Source organism: Gekko japonicus, unplaced genomic scaffold (assembly GCF_001447785.1).
Source record: "Gekko japonicus isolate JY-2015 unplaced genomic scaffold, Gekko_japonicus_V1.1 scaffold738, whole genome shotgun sequence".
Taxonomy (NCBI): domain Eukaryota; kingdom Metazoa; phylum Chordata; class Lepidosauria; order Squamata; family Gekkonidae; genus Gekko; species Gekko japonicus.
In genome coordinates this window covers 122,096-144,752 of record NW_015173145.1, presented here as the reverse complement: position 1 = coordinate 144,752, position 22,657 = coordinate 122,096, and the positions used below count along the sequence as shown (strand labels likewise).

The following is a 22,657-nucleotide window of genomic DNA, read 5'->3' as shown; positions in this document are numbered from 1 at the left end:
CAACATGCAGCACCATAGCAACTTTACTTTGGGGAACAGAAACAGCAGCTGTACCAGGAGAAGGGGGAGGTATTCTTCTCTGAAGAACAGAATTTCAGCTATGAGAATCTATTCCCCATTTCCAAGACAATCCTGACAAGTGAAATTCCACCTTGCCTTTCAATTATTTCTAGAAGTCAAAACACTAAGCACTCTTTTAAAAAGGCTAAAACTTGTCTGTAGTCTTCATGAACAGAGGAATTCCTAAAGTTTCTCTGGTCTTCATGAACAAAAAAAAGCTACAAAGCTGAACTTTGATCATTTAGCCTTTAAATCGAGGAGCTTTCACAAGAAGCTTTATCTGAATCCAAAGTATCACCACAGCTCTGGAAGCTCATTATCTAATAGGATACAGGGCAAAGGAAACCTTGCTTTATCATCCATGGGCGTAGACACTCGCACCAAGTACCAGTCTGCACAGTACAAATAATATGAGCAGCTTTATTTTAAAAGCAAATATGTCACCTTTGTCTTACTACCGAGCCCTTTATCTTGGTTATGTGCATTTGTCTCCTACTTGGACGCAGTTCTTTAGTTAACTATTAACTCCAAATGCTCCTCACAAAATCCATGTCTCTCCATTCTTTATTTAGCTTTGTACAGCAAAGAGTTATATGAATATAGAATATTTACCTAACACAAGACAACAGGCATGGGCGTAGACACTCGCACCAAGTACCAGTCTGCACAGTACAAATAATATGAGCAGCTTTATTTTAAAAGCAAATATGTCACCTTTGTCTTACTACCGAGCCCTTTATCTTGGTTATGTGCATTTGCCTCCTACTTGGACGCAGTTCTTTAGTTAACTATTAACTCCAAATGCTCCTCACAAAATCCATGTCTCTCCATTCTTTATTTAGCTTTGTACAGCAAAGACTTATATGAATATAGAATGTCTGTCTCCTTTACCTAACACAAGACAACAGCCACAATCTCACAATAAGAGGCTGCCTAAAATCCAGAGTGGTGTACTGCTTAGCAAGTCAGACAAGGATGAGGGGAGACTAAATACAAACCCCCACGCCAGTCTGTAATCTGATCTGGGAGAACCGGGTTTGGTTCCCCACTCCTCCACTTGCACCTGCTGGAGGGCCTTGGGCGAGCCCTAGTTCTGATAACAGCTGTTCTTGAAAAAGAGCAATTTCTGTCAGAGCTCTGTCAGCCCCACCTACCTCACAGGGTGTCTGTTGTGGGGAGGGGGAGGGAAAGGAGTTTGTAAGCCGCTCTGAGACTCCCTTGGGTAGTGATGGGCGGGGTATAAATCCAATCTCCTCCTCTTTTTCTTCTGGTTAAGTGTGTGGACTGTAATCTGGGCGAACCGGGTTTGATTCCCCACTCCTCCACTTACAGCTGCTGGATGACCTTGGGCAAGCCGTAGTTCTGTCAGAGCTGTTCTCTCAAGAACAGTTATAGAAAGAACTCTCTCAGCCCCACCGACCTCAGAAGGGGTCGTGGGGAGGGGAGGGGCAAGGAGTTCGTAAGTCTCTCTGAGACTCCGAGTGAAGGGCAGGGTATAAATCCAATCTCTTCTTCTTCTCTGCCACTGAAGCTTGCTGGGTGACCTTGGCAAGTCATACACATTGAGCCTAACCTACATCGCAAGGTGGCTGTAAGGATAAAATGGAGACCCAGTTTGGGCCCCGAACTGGCAAGAAAGGCTGGGTATAAGGGAAGAAAATATAGTCAGGACGGAGTCACTGCTTATTAGACACCACTCATTTTCAGTTCCAGTTCCCTCCTATAATTGGGATGGCCCAGCCTCACCATTGCTCAGTAGCGTCTTTACACCCAATGAGCTGACTGCTCATTTGAAGGACCAACAGTAAGGCAATGTCCCAAGCTCCTTGCAGACAAAAAACAAACAAGTAAATCAACCCTTCTTTTAAAGACAGCATCCCCTCCACTCAAAGTGTCTATGTTTCCTGGAACATGCACATCTGAACCAATAATTTTCTCCGACTTATAAATGCATGCATCTGACTCTTCAGGGCAGAATGGCATAAATATGAGAAACAAAAACCCGAAACATCAATCTAGAGGTTTACAAGATTATGCATGGGATACAGCAGGTAGAGAAAGAAGTACTTTTCTCCCTTTCTCACAATACAAGAACTCGTGGGCACTCCATGAAATTGCTGAGCAGTTGGGTTAGAACAGATAAAAGGAAGTACTTCTTCACCCAAAGAGTGATTAACACTTGGAATTCACTGCCACAGGAAGTGGTGGCGGCTACAAGCATGGACGGCTTCAAAAGGGAATTAGATAAGCATATGGAGCAGAGGTCCATCAGTGGCTATTAGCCACAAGGTATAGATAGGAACTCTCAGTCTGGGGCAAGTGAGGCTCTGTATTCTTGGTGCTGGGGGGGGGGTCAACAGTGGGAGGGCTTCTAATGTCCTGGCCCCACTGGTGGACCTCCTGATGGCCCCTGGTATTTCTGGCCACTGTGTGACGCAGAGTGTTGGACTGGATGGGCCTTTGGCCTGATCCAACATTGGCTTCTCTTATATTCTTATGACAGTGCACGTATAAGGATTTCACCTCTCACAATGCTAAGAATAAAAAACTCAACACGAGACTGTTGGTATTAGGATACCAACTGTTCACGTGTAAGACTGAGAAAGGAGAACATATCCAAGTAAATGAGCTCCTGCACTAACCAGCCTTTGTAAATTGCTCAGTTTCAATCTGCCTTGTCACCAGCAGTTGCGCTTATGATGAACCTGCATGCTAGAGTATCACACCAGCCACCAGAGGCCAATAAGAGACAGTGAGCAACACACACAGATCTTTGCACCCAATCTTGCTGCCTTCTGGAAAACTCCTCTTAACCCCTGTGCAAGAATTCCACAACCCTAACCCTAACCCTAACCTTGCAAACAAACATACTCGGGGAGGCCAAAGCCACGGCCATCTAAACCCAAACCTGGAGGACCCGGGCTTCTTTGCAGCTCAGAAAGTTGAGCTTCAGCAAGAGAAACTCCATAAACTGAAGCCTGAATGGCAGGAATCAGCTACTACTCTGTTGAGCAGACAATGACCAGGCTTGTAGCATTTGGACTAGGCTTGGCCAATCTTGAGGTTTTGGACTATTTGCCAGTTGCGGGAACTGTGAAGAGCTCTCACTGAATCTGGACGTGGAGGATACTGCCACCTCCTTCCTTCTCTTCCTGCCCCCCCCTCCCAAATTGAGATGGGGCACATACCTGGATGAACCTCACTGCATGAAAATGCAACAAGATTATCTCCTGAAAAACCCGCAGCCATCTTGTTTCACCTGCTCTGCATTTCTTGTGGTTTTTTAGATAACAGAGTTAAGGAAAGCCTTGAAATTCCCAGATCTGATATCAACTGAGGATCTATTTATTGACTGCATAACTGCTAAGGAGCAAGTTAGAAATTGAAGCCCCATTTTAAATAATCTCTAAAGTACCCACTCACCCCCCAAAAAAAAGAGACAGATTAAATCAGTTCTTTTGTGACAAAAGAATACTGTTTGAATGTACAAAGCACATTTTTATTTTAAGGAGTGCCAACAGAAAGGGATTTTCTGCTGCTTGGGAATGCAGTTAAGTTCACAGGCGTCCTACAGATGGGCAAAGACTGGGCAGCTGGAGAACACACAGTGCGGCCAACCCAGTCTCTCTAAACTCTTAGGTAACTTGAGCAGAAAGGACCTTGGCAACTATTAGCAGAACAGACCAATGTCACAATCCTTCAGAAGAACGGAAAAGCGACAGTGTGCGCTACTGTCTGCAGTTTAGCTTCCTCCTTATTTAGGTTTTTTTTTTTTAGTTTACTCAGAAATTCCTGAATAGCAGCTCTCCAGCATTTATTGTGTCCATTCCTGGCAAAATCTCAGAAGACAGAGGTGTCACTTGAGGAGTACTTGCAGAGGTCTGGGCTGTCGACTGACACAGTCATGGGATGTCTCATGTGATGGAATGTGTGGGCTGTGCGCTTGCGCTTTGCCACCCTGCTTTCCCCCCCAGCTGTCTCCTCCCAGTTGCCTTGTTATCTCTCTGCGGCCTTGAGCGCCTGGTGTATCCATCCTGCCTCCTTTGCCAGGCTCCTGCCCTCAATGGCTCCGTTAGCTTCCCCCCCCCCCCGCGCTTGCAGGGGGGTTTGCTCATTGGCCTCTGCCCTACGATTGGGGCATAACTGCTTAGCCCGCTCATTTTATGTTATTCCGTACCAATGTTCCCTCTAAGCTGTGGAGTCTTGTGAGCAGAAATGCTACTTTGTGAGCTGCTGGCATTAAAGTTGTGAGCAAGCCATTTGGCTACTGCATAAATCAGTTTGCTCTGGAGCCCTCCTTCCTGAGCTAAGGCAAAAATGTGTGAGCTGGTGGCTAAAAAACTGTGAGCTAGCTCACACTAACTCAGCTTAGAGGGAACACTGTTCCTGACACAGAAGTTCATGGAGCGTCCTCTACTCTGATCAATAAACTGAACCTACTTGGGTCCTGTGTGCTGGTGCTGAGTTATTGGAATACCTGGCATGGGCTTCCGTGCCATGGTTAGCTCCTTCCCATGACCAGCAGAAATAGAGTATGTTCTGTAATACGCTGCAGAATACCAGCAAAATTTTACATATGCAAGATGACTGCACAAGTTTGCTCCGTTTATGCAGGTCACAGAAATCAACATATGTAATTGGGGTTTTTTTTAAAGCCCAAAATACACAATCCTGACTTTATGCTTTGTCTGATTTTTTTTTCCACCACTGAAAAGGAAAACATGTATTAAAGTTACTGCTGATGTCACTACTTTGCTTAACTTGCTTCTACCTTTTATTAAATATCTTCACTAACCTCTCATATAGCTGGTCTCTGTCAAACCAGGGCTCCATCAAGCCCAGCGTCCTATTTCAAACAGTTACAGAGATATAACAGTTCTAGAAATTTTAAAGCTGTGGGGAAAAACACACCCCTGTAATGAGAGGTTCCCCATCCACATCCAATTAGGGAATCCAGACTAAACAATTTCAAAAGGCTTTGCCTATGCAAACCATTTAGCAGCAGAGTTCTCCAGAATTTATTTATTAAAGGATGATTATCAACCTTTTCATTTGATAATACAAATATGTAAAGGGATAAGTTTAATTCTTTGAACTACAACCAGCAAATCAGAGTGAAAGCCTGTACAGACTTATCTTTTACTGAGAAAAGAAATTGTTCTCGCCAGTTTGGTGTAGTGGTTAAGTGTGTGGACTCTAATCTGGGAGAACCGGGTTTGAGTCCCCACTCCTCCACTTGCACCTGCTGATGTGACCTTGGGTCAGTCACAAGCTCTGGCACAGCTGTCCTTGAAAAAGAGCAGTTTGTGTCAGAGTTCTCTCAGCCCCACCCACCTCACAGGGTGTCTGTTGTGGGGAGGGGAAGGGAAAGGAGTTTGTAAGCCGCTCTGAGACACCAAGTGAAGGGCGGGATATAAATCCAATCTCTTCTCTCTTCTTCCTCTTCTTTATTGTGCAAGACAGTAAGAAATACAAGCGTGTCAAAATTAACCCGACAATTACTAAACTAAGTGCTAAACTAAGTGCTAAAATGATCAAAGTTCCTAGCATTGCTTAAACATATTATAGTGAGTAATATTTTAAAAAGCAAACTGGGTTTTGGGTTTTCCCCCTCATTGCTTTCAGGGATTATCAGAAAGCCCACATTACACACACACAGAAATCTCATGTAGGACTCTTCTGAGACTTTCGCCCACAGAAATCTGATTTGCTTATCATGGTAGTGCATATTTATAGAAAAATATCAATCTCATATTTGTCTAAATTGTCCTATCATAATCATGTGATTATTACCTAAATAAGAGTTTGATTCTTAACTAAATAGGAGATCATCAGCACAAGTAAAAATGATCCCGTTAGCATGTATATATGAGTTACATATGGCACAGCACGATAAAAAGGCCAATCTCAACTCTTAACTTCTATTAAAAAGCAATAGGGGCCCCGGTCACACAAGTCGGATATCGGGGGGGGGGCTATTTGCCCCAGCGCAGTTTGATCCGCGATTATGTGATCCGACGCACCGGCGGCACACCACGGGTCCTTCCCTCAGCGCTGGCGGGTAAACGAGGGACCAGAGGGGAATGCTGCATGCCGGCGCGATCATACCACGGGCGTCTGGAGGCAGTTCGTGGCAAACGTTTACTAGTACCTTGGAGGTACTAGTTTTTTAACGCGCATTGTCGGCAGTAAGCCTCAGGTGCGCTCCACTTCCCAGATGTTGGGGTGTGATCACACCCGGATAATCCGCCCACCATCCGTGCCTCTCCCATGGCAACTTTGTCATGTGACCGGGGCCTAATTTAAGTTTTCTGTAAATGATTCATTTGTCCAAGATTAAAGTAACTTTGAGCAGAGTTCACGGACAGCTGAACAGTACTTGAACTCTCGGTTAGCCTTATTCATTTATCGGTATATTATTCACATGACTTGGGAATGATATAAAAATACAGCAATTTTAATAGCAAATATCCTTCCTACTCGTAACACTTTGGTGTCCCAAACCTACACGATTTTTGAAGGATTTTCAATATTACCATAATTAATGTCAAACAAATAGATCTTACTAAAAATTATACATATTTATCTTTATTTCTGCAAGGAATCCCAGTCATGGCAGAGAGCTTATAAAATAAGGAAATCTGAAACCTTCCATTATCTACTTCTGATTTATAGTCCTGTACAGTTTGGTGTAGTGGTTAAGAGTGAAGAGAAGAGATTGGATTTACACCCCGCCCTTCACTTGGAGTCTCAGAGCAGCTTACAAGCTCCTTTCCCTTCCCCTCCCCACAACAGACACCCTGTGAGGTGGGTGGGGCTGAGAGAGCTGCTCTTTTTCAAGGACAGCTGTGCCAGAGCTTGTGACTGACCCAAGGTCACATCAGCAGGTGCAAGTGGAGGAGTGGGGAATCAAACCCGGTTCTCCCAGATTAGAGTCCGCGCACTTAACCACTACACCAAACTGGCTCTTAGAGTGGTGGACTCTAATCTGGAGAACCGGGTTTGATTCTTCACTCCTCCACATGAAGCCTGCTGGGTGACCATGGGCCACTCACAGCTCTCAGAGCTGTTCTCTCAACAACAACAACAAGCCTTTATTACGGTCATAGACCAGTATAATAGAAGACAGATAAGTACAGATAGGGGAGCAATAAAATTATAAAATATTATGGCATCTAAAATTATAAATAAGAATCTAAAAGTGTTAAAATACAGAGCTGTTCTAATCAATATTAAGATCAGAAATTAGATTTAGGCCTATCTGTACTTTATTTCTTTCCTAGTTTGGTATGCCAACGGGAAAGAGATTGTAAACTGCTCTCTGAGTGAAGGGCAGGGTATAAATCCAACTCTTCTTCTTCTTCAAAAACTTGAAAGTATTACAAGGGCTACTGGGAAAAAAAGCCTGGAATTGTTTATCATGCACATACAGTACTGTTTAATAACAGCAGCCATTTATTGCTTAAAAGCACTACTGATAGAAGAGTACAGGGGAAAGACTGGGACAGCACCAGGTTCAGTTAAGCTTCAAAATCCAGGCAGGTATAACAGCGACTTTTAAGCTTAAAAAGGTCCTTTCCATGACTTGCTTTCTGCCTCCCAGGACATTTTGGTCTTATATGTTTGCCCCTCGATCTAAACATTTTATCTGGGAAGCTTTTTCCCTCCCGCTGTCAAGGAAGCGGCTCAAAATCCAGAGACCAATTTTCCAGGAAACCTCAGTGGACCACAAGTCACCTCGGATTACCAGACCAGGACAAGACTTGCCTTTGCCCTTTTTTGCACAACAGAGCCACCTCTATCCAGTCATGCCATCCTCAGCCATGCAAAAAAAGAACTCCCTTCCCAAACTATTTACCCATTAAAAACTCAGTCTCTTACACCACAACAGACCAGCGCTGAGAATGGCAGCCAGTCGCGGCTTGAGTTGTACATTTTCCTGCAAAACCAATATTGTGATAAGCATAAGGGAAGGTAGCAAAGTCCGTGGGGTTGTGTTGTTGTTTTTTTGTTAATGCTGTGGAAAGACATGCATGGCTCACAGAAAGAACGCTTTTGTATACCTATTGGTGAAGCTATTTCATTAGTTTCAGCTAGGGGTGAGCCATACACAGATATTCACCACTTGAGATTCACAGTAAAACCGATGCACTGGCAGCACCAAAGGTCTTTTAGAACTCAGCACATATTATTTGGCATATGAATGCCTAAGTTTTATGCATGCAAAATTGCAAACATACCCGATACCTCAGAGAGCGAGCTCCTAAGTGCTGTACCTTTCTTTTTGCAAAACTGAAATGGGGGGGGGGAATGAAAACTGAAAATAGAATGCACAAGTTGTAGCAAGGAAATAAGAGGTATTATCTGCATAGCAACAGCTCCACATAGTCATAAGAAGGCTAGCAGCAAGTTTGGGTATCAAGTTAGTTTTACAACACTGCAAACTCTGAACTTTGACAGTGTACTATCATACACATAGCATATTAATTGTGGAGAAATATAGTCACATTTAAACAATATATCCTTGGAAATATGCTGCACTTGTCAACAGTCCTCACAGGAATCACTGTCTAATGCACTAGACTGAAGATTTTATGCTAAGACATGCCATACATTGAGGGGCTAAAGCCTTGTCTTAAAATGGGCAACATTTTCTCTTTGGGAAAACTGAAGTGTTCAATTGCTCCTGTGAATTTTCATTTTTCCTGTTAGACAAACTGGAAGGCTGAGCTGATGGGGGGAAGGGTTGTGACGATGACGTTTTCTCTCTTTTTTTCTCCAGCCCTTCACCTCTTTAAGAAAAGCAGCTGATAAGTGAACTGTGGAAAATCAGGTGTACGGAAGGAATCAAACAGATCCTTGTTTGAGGAGCAATTAAAATTGGTGGAGTTGCGTCAGTGGCGAGAGGTGGCACCTTCAAGGACTGGCACACAACTGGTCAGCATACACTGTTGGCAGTTCCCCGCTTGGAATTCCTGGCTTGAATCAGGACCACGGCAGATGGGGAGAGGGTGTTTAAGTCTCCCGCCATCCACCCCCACAGCATTTTCTTGACCTGAAATGCCCCAAGGAGCTGTTCTTTGCTCTGTTGAAGAAACATGTATGCAAATATTCCCAATGGGGCAAACAGCGGCCTCTAAGAGTAGCTTCAGATTGGGAAAACAGTGCAGGGAGTGGACCTTACACCCTTCTTCCCATGTGGCGTAGTCCCAGTTTGAATTGGACCCCTTTGCACCTGGGAAAATAGGGTTGCACTAACCTGTAACCAATGTTCCCTCTAAGCTGTGGAGTCTTGTGAGCAAAAATTCTTCTTTGTGAGCTTACTGACATTAAAGTTGTGAGCGAGTGACTTGGCTACTGCATAAATCAGTTTGCTCTGGAGCCATCCTTCCTGAGCTAAGACAAAGATGTGTGAGCTGGAGGCTTAAAAACTGTGAGCTAGCTCACACTAACTCAGCTTAGAGGGAACACTGCCTGTAACTGTTGCTCATGAAATGGTCTTCTGTGGCCAGGAGTACCAACAGGGAACTCCCTGTGTTGTTTGATTGGAAGGTCTCATGGTGCTCACAAGGACTTTGTACCATGTGAATTGGTCTGCAGAGAGCTGAACCAATTGCAAGTTAGCCTGTTTTATTATTATTTGTTTAAAAAGAGAAAGTACCAGGGCTATTTTGGGGCAGGAACGCACAGGAACAGAATTCCAGCTGGCCCCCAAGTTGGCCACGCCCAGCAGGAACTCATTAGCATAATAGGCCACACCCAACAACAGAAACTCATTAGGATTGGCTACAGTAGGCGTGTGTGGCCTAACATGCAAAAGAGTTCCTGCTCCAAAGAAAGCCCTGGGTTTGGACAACAAACAAGATAAACAGAATATGAAGCGAAAGGTGGGTGTGGCTGGATGACTACACTTCTGGTAACATGGGGGTGCGGCCTAATGTGCTAATGAGCTGTGTCATCAGGGGTGTGGCCTAATATGCTAATGAGTTTCTGCTGTTGGGTGTGGTCTATTATGCTAATGAGTTCCTGCTGGGCTTTTTCTACAAAAAGAGCCCTGGAAAGTACTATCGGTTCAATCAATGGACCACATCTAACATTAACGAGAGACTGGAAGCGAGCCAGTCAGCCAAGGAATTTCCCCAGATCTGCTTTACTAGCCGCTTCAGAGTAGGCTGCTTTTACCAAAATAAAGACATTCCAGTCTCAGGCTTAGTTCTTCCTACCGAGAACTTCACTGAACATTAGACATCACCTGGAATTCTTACCTGGAAGGCAACTATTTCTTTCTACGTGCAAAACGCCCACAGCTGTGGCAGTGTGGACGCAGCCTAGGAGTTCTACTATTATGAAACCCATCCACTTGTTTTGGCAGAGCAGAGGACGTGAGTTAAAAGTGTCAAAGGTGCCTCATTTACATATATTCTATTACAGGCTTTGTAAGTTTCACAGTCAACAACTTTGGGATTGTTCTAAGAACAGGATTTTTCTTCAGCCCCAATTAAAAAGTGGTCTCTCCAGAAAAAAAACAAATCAACCCCCCCCCCACCATTGCAGGTCTCTACTTCACTGACCAACACCCAGGAACAAGCACATGGGGGTGGGGCAGCCGCATGCTCAGGGGACAACAGTGAGCAGAAATCTTTGAGCAGATTTCATTGGGAGCAGGCTACTACTTGCGAATCAAGCCAATTAGAAGGATCATCACAAGAGGAAATACGGGCACACAGTGACAAACCTCCCTCTGCTGTCTCTTGCACTGCAGGCTCACCAAGATGTAATCTTGCCCGGCTTTCATTTTAGAATGCCACAGCTGGCAATCCACCAGAAGCTCTTTGCCACCATTAGAAGGCAAAGAGGAGCAAGCCCCTGCGCTGGACAGCCCGGACTGGTAGAGAGATGAGTAATGCTTAGAAGGAGAGGGCAAGCGAAGAGGCAGCAGTTGCTGCTTAAAGGGCTGTTCCTGTCAAGGAACACTCTTGTTCTTTTTTGTTCTTTTGGAACGTGGACAGCTGCGCTCACTGCCCACCTTCCAGAGCTCAGAGCTCCATCCATGCTGGCAGTGAACAACACACTTAACAGTTCTCCGAAGGGGGAGGAGGGCCTACCTTATTCCTCCCTCCCACCAACCACCCCCTCTGGTGGGCAGCAGGACTCTGGGATCAGCAGTCGGTTTCACAGCAATTTGTATTAATACATGCTATGCTATGATCAATCCCAAGAATGTGTCTGCCAGAATAAAAGCTGCACAGACAGCTGCTTGAGATGACCTTCCCTGCACCTGCAATTTAGGAACCTGTGGAACACCTGCCCATTAGGACCAGGAACTGACATATTTTATAAAACAAGAGAACCAAAAATAGCAACGACAGGCTAAACGCAAAGAGCCAGACCTGCAACTATGGCCGGAAGTGGAGAGAGCAATCCACTTCTCCATCATGGAAATCCTCCCCACTCTTTGGGGCAGAAAACTGATGGGATGGCTATAAGTGCAGGGAAGCCAAGTCATACCCGCTCAGTTTGGTGAAGTTAACAATCCCCTTACTCTGGGGATAATAAATATACTGATAAGGGTAGACAATGAAAAATAAAAGCATGATGGCAGCACAGTTGGACGCAAGCAGCAGACATTACCTGTGTTTTTAGGTCCATCTGCATAGACTGGCCCGGGAGGTGGAGGAGCATTCTGCCAACCATACTGTGGATATCCTTGGTAGCCTGGCTCAGGTGCTGGATATGGCCCCTGTGCTGGATATGGCCCCGTAGGCCCCGGTGGGTAGCCAGGGTACGGGCCGGGAGCTGGGGGTCCTCCTGGCTGTTGGGTATATGGTGGGTACGGGGCAGTAGGGCCCGGGCCGGGATATGGTGGAGGATTTTCGTAGTTCATGTAGGATGCGAAGTGTTTCCTAAGAAAAGGGAAGCACAACAACAGATTTAGCTCTGGCTTGTTTTCCTTCGTCGTGCATAAGCAACAAGCACCACTGTTCTCCACTTCTACAGACGACCACACTTCTAAGCAAATCCACCTCCTCTGCTTCGCAGAATCATTTGTGCATCATTTAAAATATAAACACTTTCAGGAAGAGGACTTTTGTCTGATAGTGTTTGTTCCTGCACAAGGTTCTATTAAATCATTAACGAGATAAAGCACTAAGAGGCAGAATGTTTCCAGTCTCTATTTGAAGTAACTCTAAAACGAGGGTGACTGCTGAACTACAAACAGCTGCTCTATGGAACAGCCAGCAAAAGCACACAAACAATCACAACTTTGCAAAAGCAGAAGCACTGAAATCACACTGTTGACAATATACTTTGCGTGCTAAAGAGACTCAAGGAATAAACTATGTCAGTCTCTCAAAGTGAGGACATGGAAGGTAATCCAAAGGGGGGGGGGGGGGGGAGAGGATTGTGTTATTTCCAGTTTAGCAACTCACATGACCACGTTCAACTGAACATACTTCAAGGTAGCTTACAACATTAAAGAAATCCAGATTAAGATAAGATTCTACAACCCATGAAAGCAAGAGGTAAACAGCAGCAATTACAGATATAAATAAAAATAGCAGATAATAGCAGCAACAGAATAAAGTTAACAGCAAATCCACGATGAAATGCCTGAGCTTGGGAGAGGGGGAGAGTTTTGATCTGCCATTCAAAGTTAGTGCTGCTTAAATGTGTCTGGGGAGGGTATATCAAATATAAAATGTGAGTAATATTCGTGAGCCTGGAGATTCTACGCCCAAGCCCCAGGAAGAGCCGACAGCTATTAAGAGTCAAAGGCTGCTTAATGTGAACAAAAACATTATTAAGCATTATAAAATGATACATTATGCATTATGCCTATTATTGGGGTTTCCTGTTGGACTCGGAAACTAGCAAATAACAACCAGCACAAGGATCTAGAGCAGTGGTTCTCAACCTTCCTAATGCCGCGACCCTTTAATACAGTTCCTCATGTTGTGGTGACCCCCAACCATAAAATTATTTTTGTTGCTACTTCATAACTAATTTTGCTACTGTTATGAATCGTAATGTAAATATCTGATATGCAGGATGTATTTTCATTGTTACAAATTGAACATAATTAAAGCATAGTGATTAATCACAAAAACAATAAGACCATCGAAAATTTGTGTTTTCCAACGGTCTTAGGCGACCCCTGTGAAAGGGTCGTTCGACCCCCAAAGGGGTCGCGACCCACAGGTTGAGAACCGCTGATCTAGAGAAATCCCAGCCTATGTCTCACCAGGCTAAATAACACTCATAAATGAACACGTGAACTCTACAGTGTAGTGAATTCCACACATTATGAATCGGATACTTACCCAATATGGACACACACTTTCCAGCACCAGTGTGGCCAGTGACTACTGCTCACTGTCCCTGCCCTCCCACACCCCCAGCCGGCGTGAAGCAACAACAGCCACTTGGCAGCAAGTACTAAGCTAGAGCCACTGCAGGAGCCTGGCCCGGTCTCCACCTTCCCTAGACTCCACCCCCAAATCTCCAGGAATTTCCTAACCTGTAGTTGGCAACTGTAAGTGGAAATAACACTGCATAATATAATAGAGTTTCCAGAGCGTCGGCTGATGTCACGTCCACCGCCTTGCCCTGTCCCCAAAGTTCCTGGGGGTGCCTCCTAATTCCATCACCAACAATTTCCTGTTCACTGAAGTTCTTGAAACTTTGCTCTGTTACAGAGAGTCTGACTCTGCACACACATTTGCAGAAACACCATAGGGGTGAGGTCTGTTGTTTTTTCCTCACCTCTACGTATTTTTCACAAACATTTCCGCTGTTCACTCTAGAGATAAATCCACAGTTTGGGGCAATGCAAAATTAAGCATCTCTATCTTCCAGACTCAGCAATGAGTGCTATTGGATGGATGGAGAGGTTAACTTAAAACTATCTATACAGAAGCCCCCGGAACCCCATAAGACTGGGTACCTTATCCATGAACTACTGGAACTCATTGACAGATTTTTTAAAAACATTATGAATAGATTAAACACTACAGTATGAGACATTAACAACAAACTACCTTAATAAAAACCTATTGAAAAATCAGTTTAGTTTCCTCAAAAACATTTTATCGGGGGGAAATTCAGGTTTTTTTTTTTTTGTTTTTTTTTAAATCTTTAATCACTGATTTTGTCCAGCCTGGCATCCAGGATCTGACAAGGGCACAAGGCAGCAGATTAGAACTCCTCCCCCAAAGTGACGGGCGAGGAAGGCTCCTGGAAACAGCTCTTTCCTCCTGGGCCCCCTTGGCACTCTGCGCCGCTTCTTGAAGGCCTGCATGGGGCCACCTGGCCGCGGACACACAGCAGCTTCCCTTAGCCCAACTGGCCACGAGCTGCCACAAGCTCAGACGTCTCTGGAATGGGTGCTACCATTTGTGGTGGCACGTGCAGCTTCTTCTGGTCTGCCCTAAGGCGGCAAATAGCCCTTCGGGCAAAGACAGGCAAGAGCAGCCTCAAACAGTGGTATCCTGCCAACAGCAGCAGCTCCCCAGACTGGAAAACTTGGCATGAGGCTCTCCAACGGCTGGCTGGCTGGGGAAGAGAGAGAACAGAAGCCACATCGAAGTGTCTGGGCTCTGACCTCAAACCTAGCTGAGTTACTTCAAGCCACCGCTTCTGACCCTGGTTCTAGGGCAGGGGTCCCCCAACATGGTACCCGTGGGCACCGTGGCACCCCCAAGTGTTTTTAGGAAGCGGTTGAGGCCAGGTAGGGCTTTTGCCCAGCAAGACACCTGATGCGCTGCACAAATTAAAAAAACAACAACGTTGCTTTGGCAGCAGCTGCCACCAAAAGCACAAGTATCTACCCTGTGTTAAGTTAAACCGTGGCAATCGTTTTGTGGATGGCTTTGCCTCCTGTGGCTGCCATTTTGTTGCTGCACCCACCATGCTGTGTTAGAATTCCAAATGTTCCTGCAGGCTCAAAAAGGTTGGGGGACTCCTGTTCTAGGGAAAGTCTGGCTACCCTTTACTGCAACATCAGCACCAACAAAGTGCTCAAATGCAGCCTGGGGTGTGGAGAATCCAGTGGGCAAAGAAGCCATATGCTCTCAACTTCTTAACCCATTAGAAAGGAATAGCATTGTACTTGCACAGACCCAGTGGGTTCTGTGTACCAATCTGGTGTAGTGGTTAGGAGTGCTAATCTGGGAGGACCGGGTTTGATTCCCCACTCCTCTACATGCAGCTGCTGGTGTGACCTTGAGTCAGTTACAAGTTGTTTCAGAGCTTTTCTCTCAGGAGCAGTTCTCGAGAGAGCTCTCTCAGCCCCACCTACCTCACAGAGTATCTGTTGTGGGGAGGGGAAGGGAAAGGAGATTGTAAGCCACTCTGAGTCTCCTTCAGGTAGTGAACAGTGGGGTATATACCTAATCTCCTCCTCTTCTCTCTCTGATTAGGCACTGAGATAGTAAACCAGACTGCAGATGTGGCTATGGGTAGGATTCAGTGCATTTAAGCTACCAATGACAACCTGATCCTTGGGACAGGTAAGTCAAGAGTGGCTGGTCAGGTTTGCCCTGATACACCTTCACCAAAATAGCCTGTTCGCCCTCACAGCATCAGGCGGTCCGAGAACCTATCAATTAAGGGCAAAAGGGATGGGGAAATCCACTCCAAAGAGGAAGCGGGTGTCCCCAAGCATGGCTCCCTAGTACTGCGAAGTCCCTCCCGGGGGAAGGTCTGTTCTCCGGCTGGGGGAGGGGGTGCGCAGGCTCGCAACCCCCCCCAGGGACCCGGTGAAGGGGCCCTGGCCAAGGAGCTCTCAAGAGGTGACCTTTTCAAGGGCTGCACTGACCCACTATAAAATAAAAAATGACAAGTTTGTCACTCCTGTAATTCACATGATTAGAAATCAAATGTGGAAGAGACCAATTGCCTTTAAGGGACAATCAGCCTCCGGCAGAACAGTAGTCTCCGTCAGTGATTCGTAAAGGGGCTCCCAGAGACAGAAGAACAAGGCTCCATGTGACCCGTTGCCTTCCTACTTCTCGCAGTCATCAGACCATTCCTTTTTTCTCTCAAGCGAGCTCTTCTTTGCTAGCACTAAACATCTCATGGCTGGTATCATGATACCAGATACTATAAAAGAGCATAACCAGATAATAGTATACATTTTGACGGCAGCTAGAATATTAATAGCTAAACGATGGAAATCTAAAAGTATACCATAGATAAAAGAACTTAAGTGTAAAATTTTAGAAGTAGCTGAAATTGATAAGTTAAATATAGCTTTGCAAAATAAATCGGAGGAGTTATTTTGGAGTAGATGGGGGGAAATTTATGAATGGTTGAAGATGCATAAGTTGTAACAGAATTGTTAAAAGGCTAGTTAAAGATAAATAATGTTAAATATAGATGGTCGTTTTGTTATGAAATATATATGATTGAAATGAATATGTTTTGGTGAAAATGAAAATAAATTTATAAACATCTCATGGCTGCTCATAAGCGACAAGGCAGCATTTTAACTGTTAATTGAGGCTTTGTTTACATACTCCTTTATATAATCATCATCTCAAGAGGAAGAACCTGCACCATTCCCCATGGGGTAATTCTTGGTTCCTCTGCTTAGTTACAGGCTACCTTTTCCTGGTTCATGAGTTGTTGTTTTTTTAAAACAAAAACAAAAACGGGAAGAGATTTCTCCATCTGCTTCCCATTGTTTATGGAGCTTCTGTCTTGTAGAATGTATCCTGTTTGCTACAAGAGCCCTGTAAGCTGAAACAACTGCCGTGCCTCGGAACTCTGCTAGCAAAAAAGCAATTTCCGTAAGTGCTTCCCAGGAGAAGAGATTTCCACCCATCCTACAATAATGCTGTAAAGCAGTTACGCTTTAGGAGATTCGTTATCCCGGCATTACAGACAAGGGAGCCAAGGGAACGGTGGCTTGTAGTAACAAAAGACGATGACAGCAAAGGAAAAGAGGCCCACAAAAACATATATACAGTTGCTTTCCATCTGTACTGACAGAAAGAGATCGTTTCACCCATTTCAAGCATGTGTATTTCACAGATTTTTTTTTTACAGGCACCTATATATACTGTGTCTTTGGTGTATTAAGCATTTTCCTTCCCCACATAGACTCCACCTTATTGGTTTGGGAACAAATGTATTAGGAAAGAAGCTGACGATAAGACACCTGGCACGGTAAGGTCTTTATATAAATATCTATCTTGCTATTTGGAATACTGCACACAGTTCTCATTTCAAAAAGGAATACAGCTCTTGGAAAGCCACAGAGAAGGACGAAAGAGCAAGCAAGGTGTTAAATAAAGGAGAACTCACTTAAGAAAAAAAGGGGGCATGATAGAGGTTTATAATATTAACCATAGTGCAAAAGAAGAAGAAAATATGTCTATACACAAGTCATGGGCGGATGGGTCTTTCAACACCTACAAGCTAGAACAAGTTGCAGGACCTCAAGAAATCTCTGGGCTGAGGGGCAAAGGATCAGAGGTAAACAACCGGGAAATCCCCCCCTGGTACACGCGGCACACTCGGGTCTCGAACTGCTGAACTACCGACCTTCCAGCCTGCAGTTCAGCATCTTAAACACTTGAGTCACTGCACCTGCAAGACACATTACCCTTCCTTTTTGTCACACAGGATAGACTGATCTATACTGATCAGAAGCTAAGTCTGTAGTCTCCCAACAACACTCCCAACAACACTCCCAACAACACTCAACTGCCCTCAACATTCTATGACTTTTGGAGGCCAATAAAAATTCACAGCTATAAGTTTGCAGTACTAAGCGTGGGACTATCGATTTTGCTGTTAAAAGCAGCGATGGCCAAATGGAACGTCCAGGTTCAGAGGCCACACACTGCTGAACATCTCTTGCTAGCAGGTAATGGGCAGGGAGGGGTACTGCCTTCATGCCCCGCTTGAGGGCTTCCCAGAAGTATCTGGCTGGCCATTGTATGAAACAGGATGCTGGACTTGATACATTAGGATTGGCATTGGCAGGAGGTGGGAAGGGAAGGTTACCCACTCGTTTGGGAAACCCCTGGAGATTTGGGGGTGGAGCCTGGGGAGGACAGGGACTTCAGTGGGTAAAATGCCAGAGTCCACCCTCCAAAGCATCCATTTTCTCCAGGGAAACTGATCTCTGTAGTCTGGAGATGAGCTGAAATTCCCACGTCCCATCTGGAGCTTGGAACCCCTACGATGGATCCAGAGTCTGATCTAGCATGTCTCATCTTGAGTTCAAGTTCTACCTTTGCCAGCTCAGTAGGGTAAGCTTTCTTTTTTTCATTATAGATTCAGGTGGGTGCTAGGTAGCTGTGTCGGTCTGAAGCAGCAGAATGAAGTTGAGTCCAGCGGCACCTTTAAGATCAACAAAGTTTTATTCTGGGTGTCAGCTTTCGCACGCGTGCACACTTCTTCAGATTCATGAACACACACAATGCATGCACACAAAAGCAGAATAGATGGTCTTAAATGAGCCACTGGACTCAACTTTTTTTCATTATTGCAGAGGCTTGCCTAAGGCTAACCAGGACTGAGACATGCACTAAAGATTGCCCAGTTTGCACTTGGATACATCCGCTACTGATGAGCCACGCAGATTGTTATGGCTTCCATAAGAAGAATGTGCAAGCAAGCAAACACACAGTCATGACCCTCTTACAATTTAGGCCAGTTTATGCCAATTTATAATAATAAGGCCGCAGTGGCTCAGAGGTTAAGATGCTGAGCTGCAGACTAGAAGGTCAGTAGCTCGGCAGTTTGAGACCCGAGTGCTGCGTGAGGGAGTGTGCCCCTGTCTCTGGCCCCAGCTCCTGCCAACCTAGCAGTTCGAAAGCAAGAAATTGCAAGTAGATAAATAGGTACTGCTTTGGTGGGAAGGTAACAGCGTTCCGTGTGCCTCGGAATTTAGTTATGCCAGCACATGACCACGGAAACATCTTTGGACAGCGCTAGCTCTTTGGCTTGGAAACCGAGACGAGCACCGCCCCCTAGAGTCGGATTCGACTAGCTTTCGAGCAAGGAAAACGTTTACCTTTACCTATGCCAACTCACTTCTGGGATTCTTAGCATGCAGACGTCAGTCTTGTAAAGCAGAAACTAAAGCAGAAACTAAAATTGCCTCCATAATCATGAGGATGACTGGTAGATGCATTACCAAGAATATGAGCTTCAGGATGTCAAACGACTAAGTCAAGCGTTTAAAATTAGCACTTCCACAGTGAGTCGGTCACTAAATGGCCAGCACTGTGGGAGCAGGGATTAGACAGATTTCTACTAGGAATCCAGACGGGGACTTGGGTTTTCTTAGAGTTCTAACCCATCCTGCTTCCATCATTGAACCCAAGATGTCCCACGCAGGCTTCTACAAAGGTCTTCCAATACTGACGCTGACTGCCTTCTGACACACTTCCGGTGATGTCAGGGGGTCTGGCATATGTAAATAAGTTATGCTAATGAGCTCCTACACCTCTTCTTCTATGAAATGACCCCTGGTGAAGAGTAACCTTGTAGGGTAACCATGCCTATGCTGCACCAATTCAGGTATGCTACATCTTCCTGTCAAGCTTAAGTGGCTCTCAGAACGGCTTATACACATTAGTAAACATTCAGACCTGCTTAGCTTCAGTACCACACCTAACCAAAACCTAGGGTGTTCTGCCTAGATTTGGGCCAAGAGTTGGTCTTAACACTGAACAAGATCATCAACTCTGCTGGTCTGTTTTAGGCAAACTTTCGACTCAGTTTTAAGACTTGTATTTTCAGCCACGGTACACTGGCCTGCATTCAACCTTGCAATTTCTCCAACTGAATGGCATTTTCATTTACGGAAAAGGGGACAGTGATTTCTACCCCTTCACTTCTTCCACTGCAGACTCCTACGTTGTCCCCTGTGGCAGTCTTGCTGGTCTCCTGGGACAAAACCTGGGTGAAGGGCTCAGAGAACTTCAGGAGGGGGAAATAGGGATGTCCCACTTCACAAAGTCAACTGTGTTCACCCTTCCATCCACAATCTCTGTAATGTACATAAGCTACCATGAACACACTATGAACACAGGAAAGTTATGAATGCATAAATTCATTTTGCATTACCAGAACTCCAGAATGGATTACAGCATCCAGAACAGAGTCCACTACATGGTGAAGAGCAGGGGTCATTTCCTGCGGGAGCACACAGGAGTGGAGCTCCGGCAGTAAGGAGCCCAGTGGGCGGGCACATGCAACAAGCCCTGCCCCCTGCTCCCAGCAGCTCTCAGTCAGAGCAAGAAGCTGGTACACTATATCAAGATTTCTGAGCTCCAGGCCATGCAAGGCACATCCTACATCCAGAAACCCCGAACCTCCATCATCGAGTATTGTGGTACAACTAATTTCCAGAGCACTGTGCTAAGCACAAAACTGTGCATCTACTCCAGACCTGAGCAAAACAGCACAGGAGGCACTTGACCGGTGCCATCTCTTGACACTTAAGGCCACTGAAGGAATATCTACAATTGCTAAGACACATTAGGTTAGGTAAAGGTAAAGGTTTCCCTTGCTCGAAAGCTAATCGAATCCGACTCTAGGGTTGTGGTGCTCATATCCGTTTCAAAGCCAAAGAGCCAGCGCTGTCCAAAGACGTTTCCGTGGCCATGTGGCCGGCATGACTAAACACCAAGGCACACCAAAGTGGTACCTATTTATCTACTTGCAATTTCTTGCTTTCGAACTGCTAGGTTGGCAGGAGCTGGAACCAGAGATGGGAGCTCACTCCGTCATGTGGCACTCGGGTCTCGAACTGCTGAACTACCGACCTTCCAGTCTGCAGTTCAGCATCTTAATCACTTGAGCCACCGCTAATAAGTTATGCTAATAAGTTATGCTAATGAGCTCCTGCACCTCTTTTTCTATGAAATGACCCCTGGTGAAGAGTAACCTTGTAGGGTAACCATGCCTATGCTGCACCAATTCAGGTATGCTACATCTTCCTGTCAAGCTTAAGTGGCTCTCAGAACGGCTTATACACATTAGTAAACAACCAAGGCAGAAGGCTTAAACTAAGACAGAACCAACAAGGCAATATACTGTGTCAGTTTTAAAACCAGCATGTAACAATTGCTTCATCAGGCCTTTCAGAGCCAGGAAGTCTTAACATCTCCCAAGAGAAAAAAAATAATCAGCCAAGCAAACCTCCCTTCGCAAGAGCCCCCCCAGCGGGCATTATCACTATGACCTTAGGTCACACAGCACCATAAGAAAACTTTCCCCTGAAGATCTTCAAGTTTGTATGTGTCAGAGAAGTTGGGTTCATGTATCATTTTTCTGAAACTTGCATCTCAGAAAATCCACATAAGGGTATATACTTGTGCCTAGACGAAAGTATGAAATGCTGCATTTAACAGAGATATGCCATGAATGTTTTTTAAAAAAATAAATGTGAAGGATTTAGACAGTTTTCAGCTTTGTAAGTGGTCCATTAGCAGCGTTCAGAATTCAGCCACTTTGGCTTCTTCTCTTTGCATATCTGAAATTCAGCCTCTTTTTCCCTTTGCAGTTAGAGGTCTGTGGAACAGAAATGCTCGAGCACTCTTATACCAGCCCGAATCAGAGAAACAAATCATTTCACCTGCCTTGCACATTCTGTTGTAGATGCAGATGCTACAGAAGGGAAGCAATTAATGCATTACAACATATTGAATAACAGATTGGATTGTTCCTGTGCCAAAAACCAGAAGTTCACTCACAAACAAGGTGTGTGTGTGTGTGGGGGAAGAACCCCCTAAATATTCAGGAAAATAGTTCTTTGTAAATTAACCAAAGCAATAAAAGAAGCCCCTGAAAAGCCAGCCTGACTGAGGCTAGACCATGTACATTCCAACCGGTCCTTCATGTTGGCTCCCTTGACTGAGTGGTTAGTAGCCATGCCAACAGGATGTTTTTGAATTCAATGCCTTTCTCCTACAAATATGTGCAAGCAAGTTGCTTAAGAGCAACAATTTATTCATTTAAAGAATGTTCCAAGCTGCCCTTCCAACTTACACCCCCAAGGCAGCAAACAATGAAAATGTCAAAACAAGCTCCAACAGACATAGAGATATATAGGGTGATCAAGTAGCTTCTCTAACCATACAACTAAGCATTTGATGGCAGCTTTAACTCCACAATCAAGCATTTCAATAACAGGAGCTCTCCTCCAGATGTAACTTCCTTAAACACCCAGTAGAAACTTTTAGTCACCAGCCTATTACAGTTGAGGCAATAAGCTGTCATGTGGTTAAGCAGTTGGTGGACTCCAAGTCTGCCTGACCCAATCACAACACTTAGTTTCAGTTTAAACTGTGTCATCCGGCTTTATCCACATCGGTATTTATTTTATTTTATTTATTATTGCATTTCTATCCCACCCTCCCCGCGAACGGGCTCAGGACGGCTTACAAACAAGGGCAACCATGTGCCAATATAAAACATCAAAAACAGAATTAAAACAACCATAATTAACAATAATAAAGTGCTCAATGATGTTCATCATGCAGATCGAATCAAGATGATGACCAACAGATATTACCCAAGAGCTCGATTCAGCGGTACCGATCCATTGCGATACTGTGGCAAGATCTTTATAATG

The 22,657-nt window shown here is 44.9% G+C and overlaps 1 protein-coding gene across 1 annotated transcript in view; it reads right to left on the bottom strand.

Moving 5' to 3' along the window:
- Positions 1-22,657, bottom strand: part of CYSTM1 (cysteine-rich transmembrane module containing 1) — a gene marked incomplete at its 3' end in the record, with an annotated part of 53,438 nt that overhangs the window by 17,230 nt on the left and 13,551 nt on the right. Inside the window, exon 2 of the mRNA XM_015422312.1 lies at positions 11,692-11,963. Within this exon, the coding sequence (XP_015277798.1) occupies positions 11,692-11,944 (253 nt within the window). The remainder of the gene's footprint in view (positions 1-11,691; positions 11,964-22,657) is intronic.